Genomic DNA, 14,550 nt, shown 5'->3' with positions numbered 1-14,550 from the left:
TCCTGTTATGGGTCATGAATTCTTTGAACTCAGCACTGGTAAAATATGGTCCGTTGTCGCTCACCAAGACATCAGGTAGGCCGTGTGTGGCAAACATGGCCCGCAGGCTTTCAGTAGTGGCAGCGGACGTGTTAGTCAACATTATCTCACATTCAATCCACTTGGAGTATGCATCTACAACCACAAGGAACATTTTACCCAAGAACGGGCCTGCATAGTCGACGTGTACCCTAGACCACGGTTTGGAGGGCCAGGACCATAAACTTAGCGGCGCCTCCCTGGATACACTGCTTAACTGCGAGCATGTATTACATCTGTGAATGCAGGACTCTAAGTCCGCATCAATACCGGGCCACCACACATGGGATCTGGCTATTGCTGTCATCATTACGATGCCTGGATGGCTACTGTGGAGGTCATTGATGAAGGTGTCTCTGCCCTTCTTGGGAACCACTACCCGATTGCCCCACAGAAGGCAGTCTGCCTGTATAGACATTTCATCTTTGCGCCGCTGGAATAGCTTTATCTCTTCCTGCATTTCCACTGGGACACTGGACCAGTTCCCGTAAAGCACACAGCTTTTGACTAGAGATAATAAGGGGTCCTGGCTCGTCCAGGATTTGATCTGCCGGGCAGTGACGGGTGATTGCTCACTTTCAAATGCTTCCATAACCATGGCTAGATCTGCGGGCTGCGCCATTTCCACCCCTGTGGTGGGTAATGGCAGTCTACTGAGAGCATCGGCACAGTTTTCTGTGCCAGACCTGCGGACAACGTGATCGCCCATCTCTGAATGTGGGCAGGTTCGTTGGTATTTATCCCTTTACTCTCGGAAAACAGGGATATGAGTGGCTTATGGTCAGTTTCCAATTCGAACTTTAGCCCAAACAGATATTGACGCATTTTCTTTACCTCATAGACACACGCTAACGCATCTTTCTCAATCCTGCTGTAGGCTCCCTCAGCCTTAGACAGGCTCCTGGATGCATAAGCAACCGGTTGCAGTTTCCCGAAATCATTAGCTTGTTGCAATATACACCCGACGCCATATGACGACGCATCACATGCTAATACCAAACGCTTACATGGATCATACAACACAAGCAATTTGTTTGAGCATAACAATTTTCTCGCTTTTACAAAGGCACTTTCTTGGCTTTTGCCCCAAACCCATTCGTCCCCTTTTCATAGTAAGACATGAAGTGGTTCTAACAGTGTGCTGAGACCCGGTAAGAAGTTACCAAAGTAGTTCAGGAGTCCCAGAAACGACCGCAGCTCCGTCACGTTCTGTGACCGCGGTGCGTTCTCGGTTGCCTCCGTCTTCGCGTTGGTGGGCCTGATGCCGTCCGCCGCAATCCTCCTTCCCAAGAACTCCAATTCAGGCACCAGGAAAACGCACTTCGAGTGTTTTAACCTCAGCCCCACGCGGTTGAGTCGACTAAGAACCTCCTCCAGGTTCTGCAGATGCTCGGCTGTGTTCCGACCTGTGACCAAGATGTCGTCCTGGAAGACAACGGTGTGCGGGACCGACTTCAGTAAACTTTCCATGTTTCTTTGGAATATCGCCGCCGCTGATCGAATTCCAAACGGGCATCTGTAATAAATAAAAAGACCTTTGTGCGTGTTAATGCAGGTGAGGCCCTTCGATGATTCCTCCAGTTCCTAGAACATAAGAATTAGGAACAGGATTAGGCCATCTAGCCCCTCGAGCCTGCTCCGCCATTCAACAAGATCATGGCTGATCTGGCCGTGGACTCAGCTCCACTTACCCGCCCGCTCCCCATAACCCTTAATTCCCTTATTGGTTAAAAATCTATCTATCTGTGACTTGAATACATTCAATGAGCTCGCCTCGACTGCTTCTTTGGGCAGAGAATTCCACAGATTCACAACCCTCCGGGAGAAGAAATTCCTTCTCAACTCGGTTTTAAATTGGCTCCCCAGTATTTTAAGATTGTGCCCCCTAGTTCTAGTCTCCCTGACCAGTGGAAACAACCTCTCTGTCTCTATCTTGTCTATCCCTTTCATTATTTTAAATGTTTCTATAAGATCACCTCTCATCCTTCTGAACTCCAACGAGTAAAGACCCAGTCTACTCAATCTATCATCATAAGGTAACCCCCTCATCTCCGGAATCAGCCTAGTGAATCGTCTCTGTACCCCCTCCAAAGCTAGTATATCTTTCCTTAAGTAAGGTGACCAAAACTGTATGCAGTACTCCAGGTGCGGCCTCACCAATACCCTATACAGTTGCAGAAGGACCTCCCTGCTTTTGTACTCCATCCTTCTTGCAATGAAGGCCAACATTCCATTCACCTTCCTGATTACCTGCTGCACCTGCAAACTAACTTTTTGGGATTCATGCACAAGGACCCACTATTCATCGGGGACTTGGCCTGGAGGGTGGTGCACGGAGCAGTGCCGTGCAACAAATTTTTAAGCCGGTTCACGGACTCCCAGGCCGCCTGCAATTTCTGCGGTCTGGAGGAGTCCGTGTTCCATGTTTTTATTGAATGCACAAGGTTGCAGCCCCTGTTCCACTATTTGAAGGGGCTGCTCCTGAAATTCTGGCTGCACTTCAGTCCCACTCTCCTGATCTTTGGGCACCCTGTGCGGAGGGGAGCGGGTAGGTCCGAGGGCCTCCTCGTAGGACTGCTCCTGGGCACGGCCAAGGGTGCCATCAGCCGGTCCAGGCAGCGGGCGGTCGAGGGGGTCGTTCAACCTGACTGCCTGCCTCTCTTCCGCTCTTACATCCGATCCAGGGTGTCCTTGGAGATGGAGCACGCGGTGTCCACCGGTACGCTCGCGGCCTTCCGCGAGAGGTGGGCACCGGAGGGACTGGAGTGCATCATCACGCCCGGCAACCAAATTTTAATTTGATTTTACGTTTTAAAGTTTAATTTGTTTTAATTGCCGGTGCTTTTAGTGTCCCCCTCTCCTTTTATAGGGGGCACTGGAAAAAGGAAAAATTTGATTTTAGTGCCCCCAAAAAAAAACACAAAAAAATAAATAAAAAAGGGGCCTTGTAAATGTCTTGTGTGTGTCATCCAGGTCGGGTGGCACGGATACATGTTTTATGTTTTTGCAGGTGAACTCCAAAAAGAGTTTCATGCACAAGGACCCCCAGGTCCTTCTGCACCGCAGCATGTTGTAATTTCTCCCCATTCAAATAATATTCCCTTTTACTGTTTTTTTTCCCCAAGGTGGATGATCTCACACTTTCCGACATTGTATTCCACCTGCCAAACCTTAGCCCATTCGCTTAACCTATCCAAATCTCTCTGCAGCCTTTCTGTATCCTCTACACAACCCGCTTTCCCATTAATCTTTGTGTCATCTGCAAATTTTGTTATAATACACTCTGTCCCCTCTTCCAGGTCATCGATGTATATTGTAAACAGTTGTGGTCCCAGCATCGATCCCTGTGGCACACCACTAACCACCGATTTCCAACCCGAAAAGGACCCATTTATCCCGACTCTCTGCTTTCTGTTCGCCAGCCAATTCTCTATCCATGCTAATACATTTCCTCTGACTCTGCATGCCTTTATCTTCTGCAATAACCTTTTGTATGGCACCTTATCGAATGCCTTTTGAAAATCTAAATACACCACATCCATCGGTACACCTCTATCCACCATGTTCATTATATCCTCAAAGAATTCCAGTAAATTAGTTAAACATGATTTCCCCTTCATGAATCCATGCTGCATCTGCTTGATTGCACTATTCCTATCCAGATCTCCCTCTATTTCTTCCTTAATGATAGTTTCAAGCATTTTCCCCACTACAGATGTTAAACTAACCGGCCTATAGTTACCTGCCTTTTGTCTGCCCCTTTTTTTAAACAGAGGCATTACATTAGCTGCTTTCCAATCCGTTGGTACCTCCCCAGAGTCAAGAGACTTTTGGTAGATTATAACGAATGCATCTGCTATAACTTCCGCCATCTCTTTTAATACCCTGGGATGCATTTCATCAGGGCCAGGGGACTTATCTACCTTGAGTTCCATTAGCCTGTCCAGCAGCACCCCCCTAGTAATAGTGATTGTCTCAAGGTCCTCCCTTCCGACATTCCTGTGACCAGCAATTTTTGGCATGGTTTTTGTGTCTTCCACTGTGAAGACCGAAGCAAAATAATTGTTTATGGTCTCGGCCATTTCCACATTTCCCATTATTAAATCCCCCTTCTCATCTTCTAAGGGACCAACATTTACTTTAGTCACTCTTTTCTGTTTTATATATCTGTAAAAGCTTTTACTATCCGTTTTTATGTTTTGCGCAAGTTTACCTTCGTAATCTATCTTTCCTTTCTTTATTGCTTTCTTAGTCATTCTTTGCTGTCGTTTAAAATTTTTCCAATCTTCTAGTTTCCCACTAACCTTGGCCACCTTATACGCATTGGTTTTTAATTTGATACTCTCCTTTATTTCCTTGGTTATCCACGGCTGGTTATCCCTTCTCTTACCGCCCTTCTTTTTCACTGGAATATATTTTTGTTGAGCACTATAAAAGAGCTCCTTAAAAGTCCTCCACTGTTCCTCAATTGTGCTACTGTTTAGTCTATGTTTCCAGTCTACTTTAGCCAACTCTGCCCTCATCCCACTGTAGTCCCCTTTGTTTAAGCATAGTACGCTCGTTTGAGACACTACTTGCTCATCCTCAATCTGTATTACAAATTCAACCATACTGTGATCACTCATTCTGAGAGGATCTTTTACTAGGAGATCGATTATTATTCCTGTCTCATTACACAGGACCAGATCTAAGATAGCTTGCTCCCTTGTTGGTTCTGTAACATACTGTTCTAAGAAACAATCCCGTATGCATTCTATGAATTCCTCCTCCAGGCTACCCCGTGCGATTTGATTTGACAAATGTAGGTTAAAATCCCCCATGATTACTGGCGTTCTTTTTTCACATGCCTCCATTATTCCCTTGATTATTGCCCTCCCCACCGTGAAGTTATTATTTGGGGGCCTATAAACTACACCCACCAGTGACTTTTTCCCCTTACTATCTCTAATCTCCACCCACAGTGATTCAACATTTTGTTCATTAGAGCCAATATCGTCTCTCACAACTGCCCTGATATCATCCTTTATTAACAGAGCTACCCCACCTCCTTTCCCTTCTTGCCTATCTTTCCGAATCGTCAGATACCCCTGTATCTCCTGCGTCATGTAGGCTGAAGTCAGATTCAGCTTCGTGAACGTCTTTCCTCCCGCCAGCGTTTCAAAGAGGTCGGCGGCCTTTGGTAGTGAGTATTGGTCCTGCAGAGAGAAACGATTGATAGTTACTTTGTAATCGCCACAGGTTCTGATGGTGCTGTCTCCCTTGAGGACAGGAACGATCAGGCTTGCCCACTCGTTGAACTCGATCGGTGAAATGATGCCCTCTCGTTGCAGTCGGTCTAGCTCGATCTCTACCCTTTCTCTCATCATGTATGGTACTGCTCTCGCCTTGTGATGGATGGGTCGCGCCCCCGGAATTAGGTGGATCTTCAATTTTGCTCCCTGGAATTTCCCAATGCCTGGTTCGAACAGCAAAGGGAATTTGTTTAAGACCTGGGCACACCAAATGTCGTCAGCGGGCGATAGCGCTCGGACGTCATCCCAGTTCCAGCGTATCTTTCCCAGCTAGCTCCTGCCGAGCAGCGTGGGACCATCGCCCGGTACCACCCAGAGTGGTTGCTTGTGCACCGCTCCATCGTAAGAGAACTTTACGGTGGCACTGCCAATTACGGGAATCAGTTCTTTTGTGAAAGTTCTTAGTTTCGTATGAATTGGAGTTAAGACTGGCCTTGAGACCTTGTTGCACCACAGTCTTTCGAAAGTCTTTTTGCCCATGATGGACTGGCTCATGCCTGTGTCCAGCTCCATTGACAACGGGAGTCCATTTAGTTCAACATTCAACATTATCGGGGGACAAATTCCCTTTGCTGTTCGAACCAGGCATTGGGAAATTCCAGGGAGCAAAATTGAAGATCCACCTAATTCCGGGGGCGTGACCCATCCATCACAAGGCGAGAGCAGTACCGTACATGATGGGGTGAATGTGTGCACCCCATGTACCTCTGCCTCCTCGGTCTGAGGCTCTGGTTCATCATGATCCTCTGTGGATTTGTCCTCCTCTGCAACATGGTGGTTTGCAGGATTAGCAGCTCGCCTGTACATATGTTGGAGATGTCCCATTGTTCCACAGCCCTTGCAAACATACCCTTTGAATCGGCATGAATGGATACGATGATCACCCCCGCAGCGCCAACAAGGTGTTAATGGCCTTGCATTCATCACCCTTGATGGTGGACTCTGAGACCTCTGCGGACATGCAGCTGCAGACATGTGTGACCTGCCCTGTACGTTACGATTCGAAAACAACATCACTTTGTTCACAGTACTTGTAGCAGCACTTGTACTTGTAGCAGCTGAGAGATTTGTTTAGTATTGTCACTGGTGGCAATGAACACCTGGGCTATCGCTATGGCCTTACTCAAGGTTGGGGTCTCTACAGTCAAAAGTTTGCGAAGTATGATTTCGTGGCCAATGCCAAGTACGAAAAAGTCTCTGAGCATGTGCTCCAAATGTCCTTCAAATTCGCAATGTCCTGCAAAGCGTCTAAGCTCGGCGACATAACTCGCCACTTCCTGGCCTTCAGATCTTTTGTAGGTGTAGAATCGGTACCTCACCATCAGAACGTTTTCCTTCGGGTTCAAATGCTCTCAGACCAGTGTGCACAATGCATCGTAAGATTTCTCCGTGGGTTTCGCTGGAGTGAGCAGATTCTTCATGAGGCCATACGTTGGTGCCCCACAGACGTTGAGGAGGATTGCCCTTCATTTGGCAGCGTTCTCTTCCCCATCTAGTTCGTTGTCCACGAAGTATTGGTCAAGTCGCTCCACAAAAGCTTCCCAATCATCTCCCTCCGAAAATTTCTCCAGGGTGCCCACTGTTCTCTGCATCTTTGGGTTCACTTATCTGTATCTCATCGCCAGTTGTTATGTATGGAGAAAGAGTCAGACTGAACATTGTGAGCTCAAAGTAAAGTGTGACCTTCGTCTTTTATTGCAGGTCTCCAGAGTACCTCTCCAACCTGTGTTCCTCCTTAAATACCTGTGCTCCCAAGGGATTATGGGATCCCTTGGGAATCCAGGGGATAAGTCCTCTGGTGGCTGTACAAAGAATATACAAGTTTACATATATAACAGACAGGGCCTCAGTTTAACATTTCATCTGAAAGACAGCACGCCTGACAATGTAGCACTTCCTTAATACAACTGAGCCAAGGTTGACACTAAAGAATGTTTCATCTGCAGCAGCTAAAAAAGCATCGTCTCAGCAAAAATGTAAGTGGCTACAAGACAAATACTGACCAAAATATTTAAATCCATTTATTTATATTTATAGCATTTTTAGGTTATGGAGGGAAGCAGACTATATTATAATATATAAACCAGAGCAATTTACAGCACAGAAGGAGGGCATTGTATCCATGCCAATTCTTTGCTAATGTCACTACTCAATGCTTTCCCCATAGCGCACTCTGCTTCAAGTATTCATCCAATTTGACCTTAAAAGATGCTATGGTCTCTGACTCAACTACTCCGCATGGCAAAGCATTCCTGATCAATGGCAGCAAAAACACAAGGAAAGGGATTCTGGTGAACCTTTATACGCGATATAGTATAAGATTCGTCTAAATTATGATATTCCCAACTTTAGTGGGAGCAGGACTGCTCCGCATATCTGCACCTCCCTAAAGCAAGTGAGCAAGAAAATCACCCCTTCTGTTGTAATCAGATTATGTGACTCGATCATAGGGTTGTACAGCACCGAAAGAGGTCATTCCGCCCATCATGCCTGTGCCGGCTCTCTGAAAGAGCTATCCAATAGAATCAATTGTTGTGTAGTTGGTAGAAGCTCAGCCCAAACAAAAATATTTGGGTTGATACATTGAAAATATTCCTCTTTGTCTTGCTGATTTTGAACCCAAAAGTTGCAGGCAATGACAACCTACATCATTGCATCAACAGGTCGTGATTTTTTGTTTTTTGAAGCGTGCATGGATTCTGTAGTAAAAGAAGAAGTTTTAGACAAATTTCTATGTTTTAGTTATGATGGGTTAGACTCAGGACCTTTTCCTGTCCAATACCAGCTGGCAGAACTAGACAATTTATGAACCCCTTCAGCGGATGTAGTTTTGAATACTAATGAATGGAATTGTTGCTGGAGTTCCAATTGTTTTCGGTCCCCGCTACAAACTCTGTTCCCGAGCCATTGAATCCATCCCTCTCCCTAACATCTGTCTGAGGCTGAACCAAACTCTTCACAACCTTGGTGTCAGATTTGACCCTGAAATGAGCTTCCAACCATACATCTGTGGCATAACTAAGACCACCTGTTTCCATCTCCGTAACATCGCCCGTCTCCACCCTTGCCTCAGCTCATCTGCTGCTGAAACCCCCATCCATGCCTTCCTTACCTCTATACTTGATTATTCTAATGCATTCCTGGCTGGCCTCCCACATTCTACCCTACATAGACTTCAGGTCATCCAAAACTCAGCTACCCATGTCCTAACTCGCACCAAGTCCCGTTCACCCATCACCCCTGTGCTTGCTGATCTACATTGGCTCCCGGTTAAGCAACGCCCCGATTTCAAAAATTCTCATCTTTCTTTTTCAAATCCCTCCATGGCCTTGCCCCACCCTATTTCTGTAATCTCCTCTGTTATGTATGCAATAAAGGTTCAAACTGAGTACTGTTTAACTAAGCAAGGTACAACCTTGGCTGTGCTTTATTTAGTCCCAAAGTGTCTGACTCACAAAATGGCCGGCCTTTTATACCCGAGCAGCACCATGTGTGTGCTGCTCAGTGGCCTCCAACAATTACACCATCTAGTGGCTACAACCAGCATGTACATACATGACAATACCCTCCCCTGAGATCTTATCACAATCTTTCACAGGTTGAGACGGTCCGGTGCTTTACGCTCCCGGGTTGACCGTCTCAGTTTAATTCCGGCCTTGGGTGAGTGTGCGGAGTCTGTTGTGGCTGGTGGCTGGATGGCTGACTTGTTGGGGTGGCAGTGGCCATGTCAGGAATTGCAAGTCTGTTTTTAAGGAACAAGTCCATGATGGAAATTCCGGGTTCACTGATGACCCTTGAGTCCACTGAAGGCTGCTGGTAGGTTGGTTGGTCGTTGACGGTTTCTTTGTCCGTCTGCTCTGGCTCGTCTTTTTCCCTCAGCTTTGTTTGATCCATGTGTTTCCTGCAAGTTTGCCCATTCTTGAGCTTAATAACAAATACTCTGTTGCCCTCCTTGGCCATGACCATACCAGCGATCCATTTGGGACCCTGACCATAATTCAACACATATACAGGATCATTCACAGAAATCTCGCGTGACACAGTTGCACGATTGTGGTACCCTTGTTGACTCTGTCGTTTGTATTCAACATGATTACTTAAATCCGGATGTACAAGTGATAACTTGGTCTTAAGACCTCTTTTCATCATGAATTCAGCAGGCGAGACCCCTGTGAGTGTGTAGGGTCTTGTCCTGTAACTCAGCAGTATGCAAGACAAGGAGGTCTGCAGTGACCCTTGGGTTACTTTCCTCCTGCTTTGCTTGATAATTTGTACTGCACATTCTGCTTGCCCGTTGGACACAGGCTTGAATGGTGCTGACCTTACATGTTTTATGCCATTAAGTTTCAAAAACTTCTGAAACTCCTGACTGGTGAAGCACGACCCATTGTCGCTCACCACTATGTCAGGCAGGCCATGTGTCACGAACCATGACATTGAGATTCTCTATGGTTGCCGTGGACGTACTGGATGACATGATTAATCATTCTATCCACTTCGAATAAGCATCCACCACCACTAAAAACATCTTGCCCAGGAAGGGACCTGCAAAATCTACATGGATCCTGGACCAAGGTTTGGATGGCCATGACCACAGACTCAGCGGTGATTCCGCTGGTGCTTTGCTGAGCTGCATGCAGGTGTTGCACTGATGCATGCATGCTTCCAGCTCAGAATCAATTCCTGGCAACCATACGTGGGACCTGGTGATGACCTTCATCATCACTATACCAGGATGTGTGCTGTGTAACTCACACACAAACTTATCTCTCCCTTTCTTAGGCATTACAACATGATTGCCCCACAATATGCAATCTGCTTGAATAGACAGTTCGTCCTTGCGACAAATGTACAGTTGGGCCTCCTCGCACATTTACTTAGGTATGGCAGACCAATCCGCTTTGAGGATGCAACCCTTTACCACCAATAATATTGGGTCCTGGCTGATCCAGGTCTTAACTTGTTGAGCCGTGACAGGGGTGCCTTCACTCTCAAAAGCATCCATGATTAACATTAAATCTGCTGGTTGTGGAGTTTCCACCTCCGGTGTGGGCAACGGCAACTGGCTCAAAGCATCGGCACAATTCTCTGTGCCAAGTCTATGGCGAATGACATAATCATTGGCAGATAATGTCAGTACCCAACTTTGGATGCAGGATGAAGCGTTGGTATTGATATCTTTGCTCTCGGAAAACAACGAAATGAGCGACTTGTGATCGGTCTCTAATTCGAACCTCAGACCGAACAGGTATTGATGCATCTTTTTAACACTGTACACACATGCTAAAGCTTCTTTTTCTACCATACTATAGGCTCTTTCTGCGTTAGACAAACTTTTGGATGCATACGCGACAGGTTGAAGTTTCCCCGACTCATTGGCTTGTTGTAACATGCAACCAATTCCATATGACGATGCGTCACAGACCAAAACTAAACATTTACATGGGTCATAATGTACCAGCAGCTTGTTCGAGCAAAGCAGATTGGTGGCTTTCTCGAAAGCTTTGTCTTGCAATTCGCCCCACACCCAGTTGTTGCCTTTTCTCAATCGCATGTGCAGTGGTTCAAGTAAGGTGCTCAATTTAGGTAGAAAGTTACCAAAGTAGTTGAGTAGACCGAGGAACGAATGCAGCTGCTACACATTCTGCGGCTTGGGTGCATTCTTGATGGCTTTGGTTTTCACGTCAGTAGGTCTGATGCCATCAGCGGCGATTTTCTTCCCGAGGAATTCGACCTCCGGTGCCATGGAGATGCACTTCGAGCGTTTAAGTCTGAGTCCCACTCTGTCCAAATGCAGTAGAACCTCTTCCAGGTTGTTCAGATATTCCTTGGAGAGACAACCGGTGATCAGGATGTCATCTTGGAACACAACGGTTCTGGGAACGGATTTCAGTAGACTTTCCATATTCCTCTGGAATATTGCTGCAGCTGAGCGAATTCCAAATGGGCACTTGTGGTAAATAAACAGTCCTTTGTGCGTGTTAATGCACGTAAGACTCTTCGACATCTCGACCAACTGCTGCGTCATATAGGCCGACGTCAAGTCCAGTTTTGTGAATGACTTCCCTCTTGCTAGCGTTGCAAACAAGTCATCAGCCTTCGATAATGGGTACTGATCTTGTTTCGAAACCCTGTTGATCGTAGCCTTCTGACTGTGCCATCACTTTTCAGCACAGGAACAATGTGGCTGGCCCATTCATTAAATTCAACTGGTGATATGATCTCTTACGCTGGAGTCTGTCCAATTCAAATTCGACCTTCTCCCTCATCATATATGGCACTGCCCGAGCTTTATGCTGGATGGGTCTTGCATCTGAATCCACGTGGATCTGCATCTTGGCTCTCGTGAAGTTGCCGATACCCGGCTCGAACAGCAAGGGGAACTTGCTCAATACTTGGGCACATGTATCTTCCTCTGATAACAAAGCCTTTATGTCATTCCAGTCACATCTGATTTTCTCCAACCAGCTCCTGCCGAGCAGCGTTGGGCCATTGCCTGGAACAATCCACAGTGGTAACTCGAACTGCACCGTTATACGACACATTAATTTGTGCACTGCCAATCACCTTTATCAGTTCTTTGGTGTACGTGCTCAGCTTGGCGTTGACAGGGCTCAGCCTGGGCCTCGCAGTCTGAGTATCCCACAGCTTATTAAATGCCCTCTCATTCATGATCGATTGACTCGCCCCTGTGTCCAGTTCCATCGATACCGGTATCCCGTCAAGCTTCACATTAATCAAAATTGGTTTACTCTTGGTTATGAAAGAGTACAGTCCATACACTTCCTCCTCTGGTGTCTCGGATTGCGTATCCTGTTCCGCGCTAGTCTGGCTCTCATCCTCCACGTGGTGTGTCACAGCTTGCTTGCTCATCTGCGGACACTTGCACTGGAGATGTCCCACTCTCAGACAGCCTTTGCAACTATATTGCTTAAATCGGCGCTGCCAACAATGCCAACACGGAGAAATCGGATACATTCCCGCTGGCGGACTTTGGGCAGCCACAGGTTTCGCGAACACAGCTGGATAGTCCCTGCCATGTGCCGCTCTGCCGAACACCAAATCAATCGCATTTACAGTACTTGCCGAAGTTCGGTTCTTCACCGCAATTTGCTTTAAACTCCTGTCCGTCGTCATACATGATGATTGAGTGATCTGGATGGCCCTTTTTAAACCCAACTCCTCCACCGCCATAAGTTTGCGCAGGATCACCTCGTGGTTGATACCGATAATAAAGAAGTCCTGCAGCATGTCTGCCAATACCGTCCCAAATTTGCATGATCCCACTAGACATCTCAGGTCGTCAATGAAGTCTGCTGAACTCTGGTCCTCCGATCGAACGTGTGTATAAAACTTGTATCTTGAGATGATGATGCCGTTGTCTGGCATGAGGTGCTCCCGTACCAATGGACATAACTCCTTGTATGTTTTCTCTGTTGGATCACGAGGCATGAGTAGATTCTTTATCAGATCGTAGATCTTTGAACCGCTCACAGTGAGGAACACGGCCCGGCACAGATCTGCATCGTCGACCCCCTTCATTTTGTTGGCCACAAAATACTGGTGCAAACGTCTCACTAAGTCTGCCCAATCTTCTCCCTCCACAAATCACTCTCAAAATCCAATCGCGCACATTTTGCAAACAAAGGTTCTTATATTCTCGTCACCAAATGTTATATATGCAATAAAGGTTCAAACTGAGTACTGTTTAACTAAGCAAGGTACGAGCTTGGCTGTGCTTTATTTAGTCCCAAAGTGTCTGACTCACAAAATGGCTGGTCTTTTATATCAGAGCAGCACCATGTGCGTGCTGCTCAGTGGCCCCCAACAATGACACCATCTGGTGGCTACAAACAGCATGTACATACATGACATCCTCTAGTCCCACAACCCCCGCCGCCCCCCCCCCCACCGCCCACGAGATATCTGCGCTCCTCTAATTCTTCCCTCTTGAGCATCCCTGATTATAATCACTCAACCATTGGTGGCCATGCCTTCTGTTGCCTAGGCCCTAATCTCTGGAACCCACTCCCTAAAGCTTTCTGCCTCTCCATCTCTCTTTCCTTCTTTAAGACGCTCCTTAAAACTCACTCTTTGACCAACTTTTGGTCACCTGCCCTAATTTCTTCTTTTGTAGCTCAGTGTCAAATTTGTTGTCTTCTAATACTCCTGTGAAGCGCCTTGGGATGTTTTACTACGTTAAAGGCGCTATATAAATACAAGTTGTTGGTGTAATGTAACTTCTCAAATAATGGTGCTTATTTTTAATGATGATCACTAGACAAGATATTGTAGCCAAAGCAGCAGAGATTTGACTAATGATTAATGTTGAATGGGGTAATTTTCAGTTTGGGTGCAAGCAGAGAGCTGCTGGTTGCACAATATGTTAGTCACTGCCATGCCTTGGCTAGAAGGGAGGTTTCATCACAGGCGGTCCCACGAACGAGGATGACTTGCTTCCACATGAGTTCACAGATGTTTCAATGAAGGACCCGATGTTCCACTCCTAAACTCCAATTGAGGGGGTGGAAAATGCCTGTGCGTGGATTTTTTTAACGCGTGGTGACCGGTGCACATCAGCCACCACACGGGCTTGACAGAGCTAGGTCTTTATCCAGAGGCAAGGATTAACCAGGATCACTGGAGACCTGCTCTGCTGCACAGACCTAGTGCGCGCACATATCCAGTGTGGGCAGGCCCGTACTGCCCCTGGGCTCTTCTGGGCCCCAAAAGCCTCAAACGCCGCACCTCCGCCACAATCTCTCGCCGTTCCTCCACCACAAACACTTGCCGCGCCTCTGCCACAATTCCCCACCGCCCCTCCGCCACAGAAACACTCGCCGCACCTCTGCCACAATCTCCCACAGCACCTCCGCACCCCTCCGTCGCGATCACCCACCAAATCTCAGCCACAATCCTTCATCCCTCCTCCGCCCCGATCACTCGTTTAAGCCCAATATGACACAGGTTGCGGATGAGACAGTAACAACAATATTCAAATACTAGTACTCCATTGCTGCATGGAAGGCTAGTCGAGAAGCTGATTTAAGAAGCTTGAATGACAAAGCAAAATTAAACAACTTTTGCACCTGAGGTGAGTTAACCGTGAGCAGTTCTGAGAACTATGGGATGCTTTGAGAGCACTTTCAGTGACTTAATGCAACAGTACGGATAAGGGAAC

General features: G+C 46.8%; 1 protein-coding gene across 1 annotated transcript in view; it reads left to right on the top strand.

The window, feature by feature from the left end:
• Positions 1 to 14,550, top strand: part of LOC139233205 (carboxypeptidase M-like) — a 56,446-nt gene that overhangs the window by 15,241 nt on the left and 26,655 nt on the right. Inside the window, exon 5 of the mRNA XM_070863874.1 lies at positions 993 to 998. Coding sequence (XP_070719975.1) covers positions 993 to 998 — 6 coding nt within the window. The remainder of the gene's footprint in view (positions 1 to 992; positions 999 to 14,550) is intronic.

Source organism: Pristiophorus japonicus, chromosome 20, assembly GCF_044704955.1.
Source record: "Pristiophorus japonicus isolate sPriJap1 chromosome 20, sPriJap1.hap1, whole genome shotgun sequence".
Taxonomy (NCBI): Eukaryota; Metazoa; Chordata; class Chondrichthyes; family Pristiophoridae; genus Pristiophorus; species Pristiophorus japonicus.
The sequence above is the reverse complement of the archived record's forward strand: the minus strand, read 5'-3'. Positions and strand labels throughout refer to the sequence as shown.